At 41.7% G+C, this 18,375-nt stretch overlaps 2 protein-coding genes across 2 annotated transcripts; one reads left to right on the forward strand and one right to left on the reverse strand.

Moving 5' to 3' along the window:
- Positions 1-2,064: 2,064 nt before the first annotated feature.
- Positions 2,065-9,953, forward strand: LOC115036410 (ELAV-like protein 1). The gene is made up of 7 exons (XM_029494601.1): positions 2,065-2,180; positions 3,562-3,621; positions 5,095-5,275; positions 5,774-5,877; positions 6,430-6,583; positions 6,746-6,971; positions 7,074-9,953. Exons 2-7 carry the CDS (start codon positions 3,586-3,588, stop codon positions 7,396-7,398), a joined length of 1,026 nt encoding a protein of 341 aa, XP_029350461.1. The 5' UTR covers positions 2,065-2,180; positions 3,562-3,585; the 3' UTR covers positions 7,399-9,953.
- Positions 9,954-11,133: 1,180 nt separating this feature from the next.
- LOC115036210 (excitatory amino acid transporter 5-like) lies at positions 11,134-17,597 on the reverse strand. Its single transcript, XM_029494340.1, has 11 exons — positions 17,433-17,597; positions 16,323-16,402; positions 15,885-16,100; positions 14,113-14,155; positions 13,787-14,000; positions 13,227-13,326; positions 12,282-12,515; positions 12,008-12,202; positions 11,785-11,919; positions 11,544-11,691; positions 11,134-11,280 (listed from the first exon to the last, which is right to left on the reverse strand). The coding sequence occupies exons 1-11, from the start codon at positions 17,595-17,597 to the stop codon at positions 11,134-11,136; spliced, it is 1,677 nt and encodes a 558-aa protein (XP_029350200.1).
- Positions 17,598-18,375: the final 778 nt, after the last annotated feature.

Here is an 18,375-nt window from a genome sequence, read left to right on the forward strand (position 1 = left end):
GGGCGGCAGCGTTACCACTGCGCCACAGCGCTGGTCGAGTTGGAGCCTACATTTGCGCTATTTCGCCAGTTCGCACTTTTACGTCACGTGACCTAGTCGTGATGACGTGACACCCAAAGTGAGCTGTGATTGGCTCCAGCACCCCACGTGACCTCTTCTTCTCAGCTCCGACTCCACGCCTGTTGATTTGTTAATAATTTTTTATGAGTAAATAAACACCATGCTTTGTTGCTGAATTTTTGTTGTGTATACGCTACAGTTTAACTGGTTGATCGATCAATGACAACCCAACCCAGGGCATAACGTAATTCCCAACCCCGTTTCCCAAAGGGCGCAAAGTTGATATATTTGGGTGGCCAGGGTGAGCGTTTGTTATGTCAGTGTATGTTCTTTATGGTAAAATGGACAAACTTGTGTTAAACGAGTTCGTGAATTATGAAAAACATGGACACTATCCGGTGGGTATTTCCAAGGAGCAGAAATGTGTCATGGCAAGTAATAGTAACGTTATACGTCAAAAATAATGTCATCAATTCATCAGTCGAGCATGCTAACCAGTTAGCTAGCAGTCCATTTCGAAGCGACTAACTAGTGTAAGTGATCCGGCAGTGAGGTTTACTTAACGTAGGCTACTCTCACACAGCTATGCTAGCTGGCATCCAATTACAGAAAGATTGACAAAGAATGGCCGAACAAATGCATTCTCAATTGATTTTGTTATATAATAAATACCATAGCAGTAACATACACATTGGCCTTTTCCACGTCGCTTTCCGTACACCCAGCTGTGTTTCTATTTGCGTTTCTTCTTTAAGTACGCACGGTAACTTAGCAACTACGTACGACTCAACAGTAAATCAGCGTAAAGGGGAACAGGAACACCGCACTTTCCGACAAAGATATTGACGCAAATTTACAAGAAGTACTCTGCAGCTTCAGACATAACAACACACACAAAGACAGGGACATTTCTCGTTGTTAATATTTTCTTTTGTGTGTGTGTGTGCAGAAAGACAGACCTGTATTCAGCTGTGAGTGATGAGGAGTTGGACCGTGTTGTTGTAAGTGATGTCCACAGAAGAGATCCAAACTCTGGATACAAGCTAATGCTTGTTCCATGTAATAATACGGCCACGGTGTATAACGTAGAATGAGCCGAGCTTTATGGAGAAATAATCCAGGTAGGATGAGTATTATACATCGTGGCCATATTCTTACCTGGAACACACAGAAATTGTTACAAAAACAATTACAATAAAAAAACAATGGACAAGTAAAGTTAGACTAGCGCAAAAGTAGCGAGGAACATTTATTATATATTATATTTATATAATATATATATTTGTCCTTCAAATGTAGTGAAGTGAAAGTAAAAGTATCCCCCCAAAATAATACTAAAGTAACAGATACTCAAAAACTATACTTCAGTACAGTACTCCGTGACTGTCCATCCCTGATGTTTTTATTGAAAGATATCTCTCTAATGTTTTTTGTGCTTGTCTCAAATTGGAAACAATTAGGGAACATTTCTGAAGGGAATCAACATTAAATAATAATAAAACCTGATTTACATCATTAAAGACTGGCAGAACAGCTGGCATAAAGGCAAGAGCTTTCCACAACTTCACACAATGCAGCAAGAAGTGAGCATTGTGAGGTTGAGAGGAAGCCCCAGGAGGAGGAAGTATGAACAAAGCAGAGGCTGGACACACCAAACTAAACAAAACACTGTGTGTAATATACAAACATTCTCCAGGATTGTGTGCTTTGTCAAATAGAGCATGCAGTTTGTTCTGTTATTGTTCGGAGTAAAATAAGGAAAGAAAACGTACGGCTAAGCTTATTCTACAAAATTTGAGAGAAGCTATTGGAAGCGGCAATAATGCCCAATAATACACAATAATCCACCCCACACAGGAAGAAGAAGACCTAATGGGTATCCGTTAAAGTAGGCCATATTTTGCAGGACTCCCGTCCGCTGACCTCAACGGCTCCGCCGCAGAGGCGTGGCCGGAATCGAGTGGGCGTGGCCGGGCTCAGCACGTAGCTCCTTCCTCTGCGTCTCCGCTACGTGAGGTCGACTTGGAGGGAACTGAACGTTGCTTAGAAAAACACCGAAAAACAGGAGAACATTGCAGAAACGCCAATCGACCCCCCACCCCAACCCCCCCAATACGCTGGTAAGACTCAAAATGCGCTCAAATGCCTCGCGCCGTACTCTGGGTTTGTTTAATTTTGTCAAGATATCCGCCATGTTGCTGCCGCGGCCCCGTTGAGCTAACGCTAAAGTGCTAACGTTAGCAGCCGTGGCCTGTTAGCAGGCCGCTGGGGTTTAGGCGCGGGGACCGACACGCAATGAACTGACGATCACCCAAAATAAGGCCACGGTGCTTCGCTTTAGCTGTCTCATAACGAGACCGCCACGTTACCAGATTATCCTCAAAACACGCTTCGTTGGTTTGTGTTGCTGCATAGCTGGGGCGGCGGCGTTGTTGTTGGTGGTGGTGTTTTTTTTTTTTTTTTTTTTTTTTTTTTGTCTTTTTGTGGTCGATCGCGGTTGTTAACGTTTGTCCATCGAGTCCTGCAGGGATAAGCATGGAGCTGCTAGCCTGCTAATGCTAATAACGTTAGCTAGGCCTCTGCACGTTTCCCAGATGGGGAGCCACACATGGACCAGTGGCGCGGTAGCAGTATAAGGAAAATAACACTAGGGGATTGTTTCAGAAGACCATTGCTCCAAATCGTTGCCTCTCTTTCATTGGGTGAAATGTAAAATCGGGTTTCTGCTGTAAATAGAGGCGTCCGATGCTTCGTAATTTAGAACAACCGTTTAATTGGAGCAGCACAACACACTCGTGTTACACATGCCCGCTGTTTTCTAACCAAAGCGTTAGTGCTGTTTGATCTGTCTTGAAGGGATATGCCTCTTAATTAATTTCTCATGTTAAGGCTTCACAAATAATTTAATCCCAGTTCCTTTTAAACGTTTTAGGCACGATTTTTAATCAAAAGGTTGAGGCTAAGTTGCCTCCTCTAGTCTTAAAAGGTTTAATAATGGCGGTTGTTTGTCAAAAACAAGAGAATGTTTGCATTCATTTAGCTATGTCATTAAAATTTACTGCGTACCTTGCCGGTTTTCATTGAAAGGAGTAAGATATAAAATAGAAAGTCTTTCTAGGGTGTATCATCCCCACTCCATTGCCACATGTAGTTTCTTGACAAACAGTTAAATGACTGCAAAACATTCACTATCAGCTACCTATGCACCTCATTGCAGCAATATGTTGAAGACTTACAAAGCAGCATGCAGGAAATATGAAATACGGGAAGGAGAGAGGTGGTCCCAGGATCAGTGTTTATTGAACATGAAGCAAAAGTTAAACCAGGAGAGTCTGTGTGGATTGATCTTTTCCACAAAGCCATAATCCAACTTTAGAGCCATGCAAAAATCACTTTTTCCCTCTCGTGCGACGCTGTGATTTTAGTTCTTGGGAAAAGTGTGAGGCGTGTTTATTCTTAAACTTATGACATGTCATTTGATTGTTCTTTATTCCCATCCAGCCTCCGGAGCAGTGAAGTGTCTTCATGGCAGTTCGTCGAGGACACATTAAGTACTTGAAAGTGAGTGTAAGATCTTGCCTCGCTTTTCAAACATACTATAGTATGTGCCCTTGTTCACTGAATGTCAGCAGTGTGATCATATATTTTTGGTGACCTTGTTGACAAGGGATTGAAAATTCAAGTCCCGTTTATATGGTAGCATTGTTAAAATGTTTGTTTGCACACTCAATAAAAATCAAAAACCTCACACTGAGAATTGTACAGAACTTTATTAATTTGTAAAGGCGGGATGACTACATGAGATGACATTAAGAGAAGTTGCAAACAAACAGGCACACCACCTCCCACCAGCTTTGTCCATGTTGACTGGTTAGCACAGGGCTCTCATTCATTCTCTCAGGCAGTGTATCTTACCCACCAGAATACACAATCACAACCCTTCTCTTGCATGAAAGGACCTCTGTCAGGTTGACTGCTGGACTGTTTCACATTTCAAGCCTGATCCCATTTCAACCACCGGCGGATGTGTCCACCACACCAGTCTCTGCTGTACAGACAGTGGAAGCTGCATTTTAAAGGTGTTATTGAGTGATGCTGTAGTTTCCATTGTTCAGGAAACTCATGTCAGTCCGTTCAGACAGGTTATCGCACCCAATTGTGTCAGATTTAGGTAATCTGAAGATAAGATTTCCTTACCTACTTGACAAATGCATACCCACTGTATGTTGAGTTTATAGTGCATTCCATTTTGTGATTATCACATTGGCTGAGGGTAAACCACTGCACTGAGACATCCAGCCCCATGCTTGTGTAATAGACACCATTCTGTGTTCGTATAAGTTTCAACCACTTCTCTTCTGTCATATAAAAAAAAAATACACTGGACAGTCTAAACTGTTCTCAACCTACACCTAGGGACTATAAACTGAGGAAATAAGATATGAAGTATTAGTATCTGAACATTACTTTCTGTATTTCCATTGCAACTGAAGTTGTGTCAAACTTTGGCAGATTTCTGGAAGGGGGCGGTGTAATGTAGAAATTAGAGGATAACAGAGATGCAGGAAGAGGCTGAAAACAACAACTTTTCATTCTCCTAATACGCAGTATGGGCATTTATTTCTGCTTTGCAAGAAAGGGCCATGAAAGTTCTCTTGTTTACTCACGTTGTGGGAAAACATTATTGTTTCGAACGGCAGCTTCTTCAGAGACCTGCATCTCCTTTGCGGTGTTGTCCCCATTGTATGCTCTAGTTTCTGTGTTGCTCTGTCCTTGTCAGTGACTTAATGGGGTCGTTCGAGGTGATGTGGTGGAGGTGAGGCCTTCCTGAGGAGTAGAAATTATAGGACGTGCGTGGGACACTAATTGTTTACTTTATTTTAACTTTTTGCTCCTGGTGGCTATTTAATTTGAACTTTATCTTCCTTGATTAAGAACAGCCCTTTGTTTTTTATATTTCATTAAAGCTGTAGTCCTCTATACCCTGTGTGCTTATCTCGCTTTGTTTTTGCGTCCCACCTGGCTGACCTGCAGGAGGTGTATGACATGTCAAACGGTTATGAAGACCACATGGGAGGGGACGAGGGAAAGGATGCCAAGACCAACCTGATAGTGAACTACCTGCCTCAGAGCATGACGCAGGACGAGCTAAGGAGCCTCTTCAGCAGCATCGGAGAGGTGGAGTCCGCCAAGCTGATTCGAGACAAAGTCGCAGGTATGCTACGCTCTGAAGTGATAAGACCTGTGACAGACCTGATCAACGCTTAAACACAAATTTTGTTTTAACTGGCAAAGGGATCCTGTTACAAACTTGGCAAAAGAATACAAGTTGTGGTAACAAACCTGCCCTCTCACTCATTTTCAAATTAACAGTTCTTTATTATCAGGATGCTAGAGGAGTGTTTTCTGGTTTCTCTATCCTCAGTGATTTGAAAATGCAACTTTTATTTGAAAGATATTCCAAATTGATTTCACTGCTTGAGTTGGGCGGTAGTTTTGTCAAGTTTTTTCACCAGCATAGACTTGTTTTATTTATTCCAACCAGTCCAGCCCTGTTTAACTGTCAACAGTTTCTTTGTTTGTTTGTTTGTTTAGACTAGCATGCAATGTTAAGATTTGTTTTTGTTTTTAAATATTTATTTGTTTGCAGCTTTTTTTGAACTATACCACGTTTTTTTGTTTTATTTTATTGTTTTCCTTTTTTTTTCTCTAGGCCACAGTTTAGGGTACGGATTTGTTAACTATCTTAACCCTAGTGATGCAGACAGAGCTATCAGTACACTGAATGGACTAAGGCTACAGTCCAAAACTATCAAGGTAACGTGCAATAAGGTGTTCTACAATTCTCAAACCAAAGATGTGATGTCATATAACTCTCCTGTGGCTCCTGTGCTGTCCGCTAACTAGCTAGTACATGTCAGCCCGAGGAAGTGATACTGATTTTTACAACTCACTTACTGCCATATCTGACATATATTATTTCACATATTTTGTCAGATTAAATGCATTTAACTAAGGGTAAATTAAAGTACCTTTCTGATCAGTTTGATTTCATTTATTTGTGGCTTTAATGTTCTTTTATGTTTCTGACTTCACTCATTTTTACTCTGAAGACTTAAAAAAAAAAAAAAAAAAGAAAAACACTTGGGTGATATTTTCTCTATCTTAAAGTGTGGTTTTTAAACGAATAGAATCTTTTACATGATTGAATGATTGCTACTTAAACGCCTGATTGAATCGTCTTTAAGTCCAAACAAGTGTTAAAGTGTCAACAATCAATAGCTATTAGTGCTTGTATTTTTTTCTTACCTTTATTTAGTTCATACGAATCAGACTTCTAATCAAGTCTTTCTTGCTCCCTGTTGTCAGGTTTCATACGCACGGCCCAGCTCTGATACAATAAAGGATGCCAACCTGTATATCAGTGGCCTGCCCAAGTCCATGACCCAGAAGGATGTGGAAGACATGTTTTCACGTTATGGGCGCATAATTAACTCCCGGGTACTTGTTGATCAGGGTACAGGTACGACAGGTGAATGACTTCCTTGCTTTTTAAAATTCTTTGCAATAATAGTGCCTTTTTGTCTGGAGTTATTGTAACCAGACAGCAGCCCCATTTATCATGAAAGGTAGTTTTGCTGCTTGTGCCAGAATAGGCAGTCACCAGCTGCTCTTCTGTGCCTAGGTGTGTCCCGTGGGGTGGCTTTTATCCGGTTTGACAAGCGAGCCGAGGCAGAGGAGGCTGTGAAAAACCTGAATGGCCAAAAACCTCCAGGGGCTACTGAGCCCATCACAGTGAAATTTGCAGCCAACCCAAACCAGGCGAAGAACACACAGCTCATTTCTCAGCTCTACCACAACCAGTCCCGACGCTTTGGAGGGCCACTACACCACCAGGCTCAGCGGTTTAGGTAAGGAGCTGTGAAGACAGGAGATTGAAACGCATCTTAAATGCACGTAGACATTGTGAGTCCGAAGGTGTACAGTCTCAATAAGAAAGCTTCCCATTCCAGGTTTTCTCCCATGGGTGTCGATCACATGGGTGGCATGGGAGGTGTGGGTGTCCCTGGAAACTCAACCTCTGGCTGGTGCATCTTCATCTACAACCTGGGTCAAGATGCTGACGAGAGCATCCTGTGGCAGATGTTTGGCCCCTTTGGCGCCGTCACCAACGTCAAGGTGATCCGAGACTTCAACACCAACAAGTGCAAGGGCTTCGGCTTTGTCACCATGACGAACTACGAGGAGGCAGCCATGGCCATTGCCAGCTTGAACGGCTACCGGCTCGGAGACAAGATACTGCAAGTGTCCTTTAAGACCAGCAAGGGCCACAAATAGAGATCCGGACAATCAGGTGTTGAAGAGAGAGAGAGAGAAAGAAAGAAAGGAGAGGCCCAGTGCCAGACTTATTTGAGAGCAAAAGTTTGTAAAGTCTGGTATATCAGTTTGTCTTTTAGTGTATTCAGTGATAAATGAGCGTTCACTCTTCTGCACCTTTGTACTTGTCTAAGAGTGTTGAGGCTGATATTTTTTGGTTTTTGTTTTCTCTCCCTTTTCATTTTTTTCATCTTCATATTCATCCTTGGGACTTGAGGACACTCAGTAGTTTTAATTTGTAGGGACAGGATATAGAGGGCAAAATCCTGAGACATCATTTGAAAATAATCTAAAAATGTGTTGCATGTACGACAGTGGGGACTGGATAAAGGAGGCAGGCAAACGGTGCACTGAAAGTATGAGTCTAAGCCCTGCAAGTAGTTCTCAGTGTTGACATTTTAGAGGACAGTTCACAGGCTAAAGAAAGCAAAGAACAATATTTTTGCGCCAGCAGTTGTTGCATTTTTGCAAAGTAGTGCTTTGCCCTGGATCCTCAAAAGTAGAAAAAGATGCCTTAAATCTAGACCAACAATACCACTCGCTGTTTGGAGTCAATTTAACGAGCAAAGCACTTTTAACCAATCTATTTTAAGTTACTATGAATATCAGTCGTTTGATGTCGGTCTTTGACTTTTGCTCACCCTCCTACCAGGTTAACAGTTTTAAACCACAATCCCTGGAGGGAAATGTTTGTTTTGTTATCCCTGTATAAAGTCTTTTTTCTTTTTTTCCCGAGTTGTATTTAAGGAGAGTCCTGTTGAAAATCATCTCCAGTCAATGAGTAGGGAATTAAGACGGACCAAAGACGGAGAGATTTGATCTTGTAACCCCAGGAGAGTTTTTCTGAGCAGATTTTCACAAAGTAGATTCATACCTTTTTGATTTAGTTGTTTGTTTATTTGGATTTTTGTTGTTGTTGGTTTTTTTTTTTTTTTTTTTTTTTTTTTTGGGACAGGGAAGAGGTACTAAGGCTATATCTGATGCTGAATGAGAACACCAATCAGGCTCAGCTGTTTTGTTTTTTTCTTTCATTTTGACTTAATTTTCTTTTTGTTCTTTTTTTTCTGTAGTGATATAGCTTTTTATTTGTTACAATGTAAGTGAGAAACTTGTTTTAACGAGTGCTTATCTCAAGTTTGGAGAGAAATTAATGGCCTTTGTTAATGATTTCAGTTTAGATTTACTTTTCTTCATTTTTGTTTTGGTTGTTTGACTTTGAACATAAACCATTAAATTTTATTTTGTTTTGCTGAAAGTTTTGTTTGGTTTGTTTCTTTCTTTTATTTTCATTTTTTTAGATTTTATTTGTAGTTTTGTATTCTTTTTCTATTCTAGTCGTAAATTTTCACCGTGGATGCGAGATCCCTGCTCAAGCAAAACAGGTTGTTACACATCGTTTCTACTGGAGGCTTTTAAACTTTTGAGATGGATTACATTTTTAGATTTAAGAAAATGTGGACCAATAGTTGAGGTGAGGTCATTTAAATCTTTGACAGTTAAGGGAAGGCGACTGTCCTGCTGACATTCCTTGAGGCTCCTTTTCTGACATGGCCAGATCAGTGAAAACCCAGCAAACTGTTTCATGAGCAACACATTTAACAAACACCTGGTCACTTTCAGGGTTTGGGAGTCAAATGTCAGACATATTTATTAACTGGCTCAGTAAATCTGCTTTTGATGCCCAACTCACTTATGGACTTTTTTCTGTTTTTGGTAAGAATTAATGAGGACTGAGCTTTGGTTACTTTAAAGTGAAATCTCATCGGCCATTCAGAAAATCTTTTGGGCATAGTGCTGCTTGTCTTTTTTTTTTTTTTTTTCCTTTTTTTTTTCTCTTCCTAGTGATGAATCATCTTGTTCAAGGTGACTGAGAGGAGGAGCCTTAGCGTCGGTACTACTGCTTCTAATTTAACTGCCTGCTAATTGAACAGTCTGTGATAGTCGGAAGTAGCAAATGATTTTTAGGAACCGTACGTAATAGGATACACTTTTAAACCCCATTTCCCTTCAGCAATAAATCACCTGCCACCTCATTAACTACGCAAGATTATCTATTCTAAGAGGAGTTTTTCCATGACAAACTTCAGCTTTTGGTCTTATAAATGCTTTTTTTATTTTATTTTTTTTTAATTTCCATGTTAGTTTTGTGAAGAAGAATCCTTAACTTTGTGCAATACGTTGTGACTTGCTCAGCAGGCGATAGTCATCTTTTTCATTATTTCTTTTTTCTACTTGCGTTGTGTTACTGCTTAGTTTTCTCAGCAGTCTCGTTGGATTTGCATGAACGATGCAAGTGAATTTGTTTTACAGGCAGTCAGATTAAACTGCATTCTGCCTTAATTTATAGGTGGAAGTGGTGAATTTTACACCAGAAGATGCGCAAATATTTATTTGACGATGTATTCAGTCGTACTTGTTACTTATTGGAGTGTTTTTAATGCATTGTTTTTTCGTTCTTTTCTTATTTTTTTTTTCTTGTTTATCTTGGTTTTGAACACTAAGTTGGAGTCCATTAAATGTCTTCTAACATTTGATCATTTCAATAAAAACATGGTGCAATAGTATTCTTGTAAAATGACTATATAACCTATTTTACTTATTAGCAACAATTGGAGACATTTGTACAAATGAGTATTTCGCATGATGAATTAATTGTCTTGTACACTCACCTGGCAGCTGATCGCATGCTGCAGGACCAGTAATTTGCTTCTGACGTCACTGCAGCATTTCTCCAGCTGCTGTCAGAAGAATCTGCCTTAGCACAAATGTAAAAATGGTGTTCAAGGTGAGATGTTGAAAAGCCCGCAAAGAAAATCTTTTTTTGCCCGAAACTCTTTCAAGAATTGCAAAACTGTATCAAGTGGCAGAGGTAGGACAGCTTCCATGGAAGGAATGGCTTAAAAACAAACAAACAAAAAAAGAAACATGACAATTTATCACTACACAGAAAGGAGTTACTGTGGTGGATTCCCAACTCTTCTTTCATTCATAATGTCATTCATCTTTTGTCCAATTTAGTTTCCAAGTAAAATCATGCATTGAAAGAACCTTCCAGAGAATCAGGTTTTTATTAGAAAACACAAAATTAAAAGCGCATGTATAAAAACACAAGTGAATTTGGTTTCCTTGTGCTACGATAGTTATAATTGTTTGCTTTAGTATACAATCTACCTCTAAGACAGATAAAGGTACAACTCAAATCACATTTTGCTCCTTGCTTTCCTCTTCCTGTTTACTTTCAAGTCTTTCAGGTTCTCAGGATCATTGTCAAATCTGAGATCAGGTTAAGGCAACTCAAAACCTGCAATCAGACTACATTAGGACAGGCCGGCTATGAAAGCGTGTCTCCATCTATTGCATATAATTGCAACATGTGATGTCTGCGAAGTGCATTTGGGTTCAAGTAACTGTCAGTGTGAGTTGTAGATCATATGTCAAACTTAATGCATTTCTTCACACCTCCTGTCATTCAGTCAGAACTCAAGGACACCCAGTGCACATCAAGCAACGAAGAGTTTTGTTTTCAGCATGGCACAGGCAAAGTTGACCCAAGCTGCTAAACCCTGACACCACAATATTCTTGGTCTCATCTAAGATGGAAAAAGATGGAAAAAGTGGATCTTCCATCGTCGGCCCCTTTGAATTGATGACCTGTAGCAGGCAGTATTTCCTTGATGTCCATCTTGTGTAAGTGTGTCAGACTTGGCAGAGGTTGTAGCAGGCCACGGGTCTTTCCAGCACATTGTCTCCATCCACCTCGAACACGTAATCGCAGCGGTGTGTGATCAGAGGGGCATCAGACAGCGCCACGCTTTGGTTTCCAAAGGAGATGACTGTGTCTCTCTGTGGGGAAGATGCAAGCGGCAGCCCGATTAGTTATGTTACTGAAAGTTTTTTTTAAAAAGTTGGATTTCCCAAATTAGTTTTTGAAATTCACTACAAAGTTATCCATTTATTTTATGTCTTCAGTATGCAAATGTGCATGTTTTTGTCCTGAGCCACAAAGGAGATTACCAAATGTGACCAAATATCAGGATTGTTTTAATCATCATTAAACTCCAGATTAAAGATTTTAAAAGCAGTCAATTAGAAGATGCCCAGCTCACCCTTTTGGGGCCACCTCCATTGTTGCTAGGAGTGGGAGTCGAAGGTGCAGCAGCGGCTGCTTTCTCAAAGTCCTTCTTACATATATGAGCCATGATCCCTGCAGCTAAGGCGTCACCGAGAACGTTGATCATTGTCCGAAAGCGATCGCTGAGAAAGGAATGGGCGGAAAATGATTTTAACCTTCTCTCAACATCCCAAAAAAACGCTCCATACAGTGTATTAAGTTTTAGTGGCACTCACAGAACCCAGTCGATGGCCACAATCAGCGAGATGTCAGCAGGTGGTAACCCCACAGAGGTCAGGACAATCACCATGGTAACCAGACCTGCCTGAGGTATCCCGGCTGCCCCAATGCTGGCCGCTGTTGCCGTGATACTGTTTAAAAGAAACGTGGATGAAAACCCAATCTTCTCAACAGAGAGAAATAATCGTGGGAGGACAGTGAGTCAGACCCTGTTCTCACCTAATGGTGACCAACTGGCCAAAGTCCAAGTCATACTCATTGACCTGAGCAATGAAGATGGCCGCCACCGCCTCGTACAGAGCTGTCCCGTCCATGTTGATGGTAGCTCCCACCGGCAGCACAAAGCGTGCGATCTGCCGGTCCACTCCACAGTTCTCCAGGAGACACTTCATGGTGATTGGCAAAGTGGCTGAACTGCACGTGGAGAAGACATAAGGTGTGGGAGGAGCTACACGACAGATCAACTGATTTACAAAAATAACTCTCCCCGTACCTGGATGATGTGGCCAAAGCAATGACAAGGGCCTGCAGAAGGCCTCTGATATAAGGGAAGGGGTTTCTGCGAGTGAAGAAGTAGAAGAAGAGCGGCAGCAGGATGAGGCCGTGCACGAACAGGCCGGACAGGACTGTGATGAAGTACATGCCCAGCTTCTCCCCCAGGTGGGCTGGATCATGCATATCCAGAATCTTTCCGGCCACAAGGAACACAATACCGAAGGGGAAGTACCTTCAAAGACAAGAGAAACACCTTTGAAATTCATTTTGAAACTTCCTGCTTTAACTTAAAGCTACTCTGAGGTGTTACTTATCATTATCGACCAATGTTTGGTCATTGTGCGTCATATTTTCGAAATTTGTGTGCAACATGTATTTTATACTCTAAGGACAGTCACAGTGAATGTAAACAAAACATTTGCTCCTTTGAAAGAAAACTCTGATATGCATGCCTGTGCGTAAATTCAGGCAATGTTTGAAAGATACGAGATGGTCATGTCGCGGCCAAAGACCTTTGGATTAACGGGGACACCTAACAACAGTGGCCGCCTTCGCTAATGCTCTCATGGCCCCTGCAGCCAGGCCCGAGACATGTAGAGGACATGTGGACATGTAGAGCAGTTAATGAACAGTCTTACATCTACTCTTATTTAGGAAAATACCTCTGTGCTCCATTCACAAGCAAATAAAATCAAATCACAAATCATCACTTTCAGTCAGAGTTCCTTCAAGACACGGTCTGGACCAAACTCTTTCAGGGTTATTTCGAGGCACCCCGTGAGAAGCAGCGAGGACACTTCACACCCTGTTGAGCTCTATTTTTAGATATAATCCAGCTCTGCTCTGTGAACTCTGTGTTGTCTGTCTTTTTTTGGATGCATGCGTGTAGGTGTGTGTGTGTGTGTGTGTGTGTGTGTGTGTGCGTGCGTGTGCGCAGCCTTACCACATAGCCGCATTAATGATCTTCATGACGCACTCGTTGATGCACTGACACACGTTGACAAGTGGCGCTCCACGTTCTCCCATCTTCCCCAGCAGCAGGCCTGAGAACAGATCAAGCATTCACACACGTGTTTGTAGTCTGTAGTCATGATACCTGCCATGCAGCAAATTTCTTTTCATTTTTGGTTAACCATTTACAAATATATATATATATTTTTTTATAAATAATCAATCGCATAATCATTATTTCTTATTATTATCAATAAGCCAGAATAGGACAGTTTACTCCCTCATCATCAGCTGTAATGCTGCCGATACCCTTTTATGCAGATCTAATGTGATACATAAGAAGCAGGGGCAACTTTTCTAAAACAAATTATATTTTTCTTCCACCACTGCACGTTGAAAAAGCATGACCACTTTGACGCTTAGCCGCAAATAATAAGCTCGTAATCTACAAAAACAGGAGAAAGTCAAAAACACAAACTATAATGTTGGAGCAGAAAAACCACGGAAGCAGACTTGAGACTTAAAGTTCCTCTCATGGAATAATGAGCTTACCCATGGTGGCTGAGAAGATGACGATCCCCAGCACGTTCATGCCCTTGCTCGTACTGGGGACGATCTTATACTTGATGTCAGGCGCAGGTGTGATCTCCAGGAAGACCGGGTGGCCTAGCTGAGGGTTGTGGTAGTCTGGCATGACGTACACATAGTTGGCCTGAGACTCTTTTAGATCATTGCTTTGCACGATGGGCACCAAATCTGTGCGGTACTGGAAAAGGAGGAAAGGGAGCAAAGGCAGATCTGTTAGTAGGTGCACTTTGCACGTCGCATTAATGAGTGTTAAACTATCAACTGTAAGTTTCCTCCCTTTGGCCGCTCACCTGCTGAAATGTTGCTTCGATCAGATTCGATGGGATCATGTTCCTATAGAAGACAGCACAGAGACAACATCCCATCAGTGGTGCAGTGAAACAGCATGCCGAATATACCAAATACAAATGATGTACCCATCTCAGCAGTGGATGGGATTTGATGAAGGTCATATGGTGTGATAGAAACTTCCATCTGAGGCCAAATCCAGCAAAAACAGAAGCAAAGCTTTGAAAATGATGTGATCTGAAGCACCAGAAGAGCTGGGCAAAGAAACTCTTGCCTTTTCACCTTTTTTTTTATCATGTTAATTATTTGAACCAGATAAGAAATTTAGTTGTTTTTTTTTGTTTGTTTGTTTCACCTCCATGTTCATATATGATTGATTACTATTACTGGTGAGCATCGTGAATATATAACTGTAAGTAAACAGTTAGAAAAGATGCCACCGGTCATTCAGTCAGCATCCTGGACATGAACCGCACCGTATTTATACAGCGTACGTCAGTGACACTGGCAGCTGGGGCAGGAAGCTCGACAAACACGTAAGAGGACTGAAATGTAGACCTGACCTTTGACCCACAGCAGCTCACACACACCCCAGCGCTATAAAATACTCAGGTTTGAGAAGAAGGTATTAGTGGATCTCTGACATGAATGGCCCTTCAGTAAGCATGAACAAACACACACACACACACACACACACACACTGGAAGCTCTATCCCATTGAGCTCACACTGCACAAGAGCCTTCTGGGAAAGTGCAGGCTTAACAGATCACAATTAAATTGCCACCCTATTCTTAGCTGACCTGCTGTGTAGGAGCGACGCTGCAGGACGTTTTTTTTTTTTTTTTCCTTTGTCTTCTCAGCACACTGCTGACAATAAGAGTTTCATATCAGATGCACATCCACAAGCTGATCTTTCATCTTTTGATTTGATTCCAAATTTGCTCCCATTTAATTTGTTTTGTCATCATTTTTTTGGAGTCCTCAGAGTTCACAGCATATCAGGACGTTACCGTTTATTTCCTGAGGAGTTCGTGATTTCTGACTTCCTGTTGTTTTTTTTTTTTGTTTGTTTGTTTTTTTGCAAAACCTTTTAACGTCAGCTCCAAGGATCACACTCATTCCTTTAGATTTTGCAATTAGGAAGCTTCCTGTTCTTAAGGAAGGGCAGGGACTTTACAAAGCCTAAACTGGATCTCCACTGGATTTAAGTAGCCTTTACTGGTTTTTCCAGGTGATAAAAGAGAGCAAATCTTCATCCTGAAAAACAATGCTAAGAAGATAGAGTGGAAGATCAGCGCTCTCCTGAAAATCCCCTATCAGGAGAGGGATTTCCCACGCTCTTACAACAAAGTGAAGGTGGGAAATCATGCTGCTTTGAAAATAGCTGACTGTCAGTGTCACTATCTCTTCTTAGTGTTTCTAATGGAAAATCCCCCTCAGAGCAGCAACAAATGTAGGAAAAAAATCTATTTACTAGGAAAGGTCTTTTAAGCCATTCTCACAAAGTACTTAAGAGGAAGAAGAACATCTTCACCGAGTTGTCTAATTTTATTCCAGCTAGTGATGACAGCGATGGTTGGCCCATTCCTTTGCTCAAGAACAAAATGTAGGGTTTGCTATATTTTTCTTTCATCTCAACATCCATCAGAACAAGTTATAAATTCTTTAACCTGGTCAAAATCTGGAGTAGCGTGTTTACTGTGGAAGGAAGACTAAATGAAATCATGTCTGAGGTCAAAGGTCACAAGGGTTTCTGGTCAAGGGGATGTTTACCTAATGAGGTCCAGCAGAGCGTCAGCAGATGTCATGACAGGCCCTGAACTTGTATGGTGACCATCCTTCTCAGAGCCCGTCCCCGGGTGAATGATGAGCACCAGCACGATGCCGACAATGACAGCAATGAAGGTTGTCCACAGGTAGTAGGTGATGGTGAGGACCCCCAGCCGACCGCTCGCCTTCGTGTCCATAGCTGACAGGCCGGACATAAGACTGCATTGGGAAATGGGAAATGATTGATTAGATCATGTCTGTCTATGTCCAAGTTATAACCCCTGAATTATGACCGAATACGTCAGAAGGAGGAGGAGGAAATGGTTTTTCAAGGAGCATCTGAATGGCTGTCATCCTAACACTGTCAGATGTGATCTTATAGGCTGCAATGCTACAGCTTGAAAATGAGACTGGTCTAACGCAGATGAAGGCTTTTCTTACCTGGAGGTGATGAGAGGCAAAATCAACATCTTTAACATCCTCATCAGCAGCTCTCCGGGGAACGAGAAGTAGATCTTGGCCTGTGAATGTGAGAGAGAAACACCTGAGACAACATTCAAAATGGCTTCCCTTTGAGAGTTCATTTACTGCTAACATTATAAAATGTATCTCTCATGCAGTTTTATGCAGATCTGTTCTGTTTCTGATTTGATATTTTAAGGATCCCCTTCTTTAATAACTTCTAAGTGTTAAATGAATATGACTGGATTTATTAATTAAGTTGCACAACACTAAAATTTGTGTAAGATCAAATGACGGATCTGTGTCAAACATATCAAACTTCCTTTAAACATTGTAAAGAGCGTAACTAAGTGGCTTAGATGTGAACGTTGCCCGTTTGGCTGCTCTTCGTTCTCTCTCAGCTCCTTTCTTTACTCATGGGGATGAGCGTGTAGTTTTAATGAGCTGCTGCCATCACAAAGGTTAAATTGCAGAACAAGCTGGACACAAATGACTGATTCAGTGTTCGCCACCACAGGTAAGCCACTTGTCCCATTAAGAGCTTCTTACATCACTTTAACATAACATCAGGAGAGCATTTGGCCTTTTCAAAATTATTTGGCAACTATTGGAAACAAACTATAAACATCAACATGACATTGCATGACCTTTTCAGTTGTTAGCTTTCCTACGGTATCAACACTGAGTTTGAATATGTAATATTTCCTCTCTTTTATCTCTCTTTTGGTCTCCACCAATTCCGGATTCTTAAGATGCTAAATAATCCTTGTATCCCTGTTCACAGTTTTTAGAGGGTTTTTTGTGTTTACACAAAACAACCGCCTGCAGTGAGGGCAATGAGCCTGAACCAAACAAGTGAAGTCTTGGGCTTTAAGATGAAAACCACGAACGGCAAGACGTTATAAAATTGAATAAACCTGATGAGAAGTGCCATCAGGTAATAATTCTCTCTCTGCTTTAACTATTTCTCCCTTTCTTCTAACTTCCGACCTGATCTTTGCCGTCTCTACCACGCAACGTTAATTACGGTGTACAGATTTCAGACCAGTCGGTTTGCTTCTTGTTGAACCTCCATCCCTTCATCCATACCTGTGTGGACAGGTTGAACGACCTGAGCAGGAACCCGAGCACGCAGCCGGTCACCACGGCAAAGACAGAGAGCGTGAGGAGACCATTCCTCTTGCAGTAGTCCTTGACGTACGCCCTGATTTTCACCGACACCAGACCGTTAAACAGCTTCTGAAACCCCGTCATCCTGATTCAGAGTCGGCCTGTACCCCAACAAGATCCCACCCTCCCTCCCCCCTGAATGACTCCAGATATCCAGATATATCCAGATATAAGATCTCCCGGTGAGTGAGGCAGATCAGTACGTATCCCACAAGATCCAAGGCCGAGGACTGCAGGCGAATCTGAGCAAGTGTGTGTCCTGTCTCACACTGAGGAACTCATCAGGTCCGAGCGAGGAAGTGTCCACTAACTGATTCCAGGTAAACTGTTGCCTAAAAGGATTATCCCTATCCTGTGGTAACAGACGGTGCTCCCCAGCCTCTCAGCTTATTAAAGAGGCTAAAGACCAGCACGGATTAGCTCCTACGTTCATAGCCCATAATGAGTTATTACTACCGGCCTCTTTGTCATCCCATTCACAAAACAGATGCTTGAGCTTTGGCCTTTGTGAGTTAACCCTCATGAGGACAAGGTTAGGCATCTTCTCCGTCAAGTCATACTTGTTCAGGGAACGTACAAAAGATGCACCGAAACGACTCAGGCCCTGCATGAATAAGGCACAGACTGACACTGCATGACTGATGACTCGTTCACGGACAGACAGAGATGGTGGAGCTTATATTTCATTGTGTGTAAGTAAAGGTGTCAAATCTGTTTGATTTGGTTGATTCCCATCAAAAATGTTGATGGGAATGTAACTTGCAGACAAGCATCTCCCTGTAATTATAATTACATCTGTAAAAGTTTAGAATTAGGTTTATGGATATGACCGTATAAGATGGAAAAACTGCGGCAACAAAAA

Source organism: Echeneis naucrates, chromosome 22 (assembly GCF_900963305.1).
Source record: "Echeneis naucrates chromosome 22, fEcheNa1.1, whole genome shotgun sequence".
Classification (NCBI taxonomy): Eukaryota; Metazoa; Chordata; class Actinopteri; order Carangiformes; family Echeneidae; genus Echeneis; species Echeneis naucrates.

Excerpts from the sequence above, each read along its gene's own strand:
- LOC115036410 (XM_029494601.1), top strand. The coding sequence starts at position 3,586 with ATGGCAGTTCGTCGAGGACACATTAAGTACTTGAAA. Across the intron at positions 5,878-6,429 it reads TACAGTCCAAAACTATCAAG|GTTTCATACGCACGGCCCAG; the intron begins GTAACGTGCAAT and ends CCCTGTTGTCAG. Across the intron at positions 6,584-6,745 it reads ACTTGTTGATCAGGGTACAG|GTGTGTCCCGTGGGGTGGCT; the intron begins GTACGACAGGTG and ends TTCTGTGCCTAG.
- LOC115036210 (XM_029494340.1), bottom strand. The coding sequence starts at position 17,597 with ATGACGGGGTTTCAGAAGCTGTTTAACGGTCTGGTGTCGGTGAAAATC. Across the intron at positions 16,101-16,322 it reads TTGCCTCTCATCACCTCCAG|TCTTATGTCCGGCCTGTCAG; the intron begins GTAAGAAAAGCC and ends TTCCCAATGCAG. Across the intron at positions 14,001-14,112 it reads TCGAAGCAACATTTCAGCAG|TACCGCACAGATTTGGTGCC; the intron begins GTGAGCGGCCAA and ends CTCCTTTTCCAG.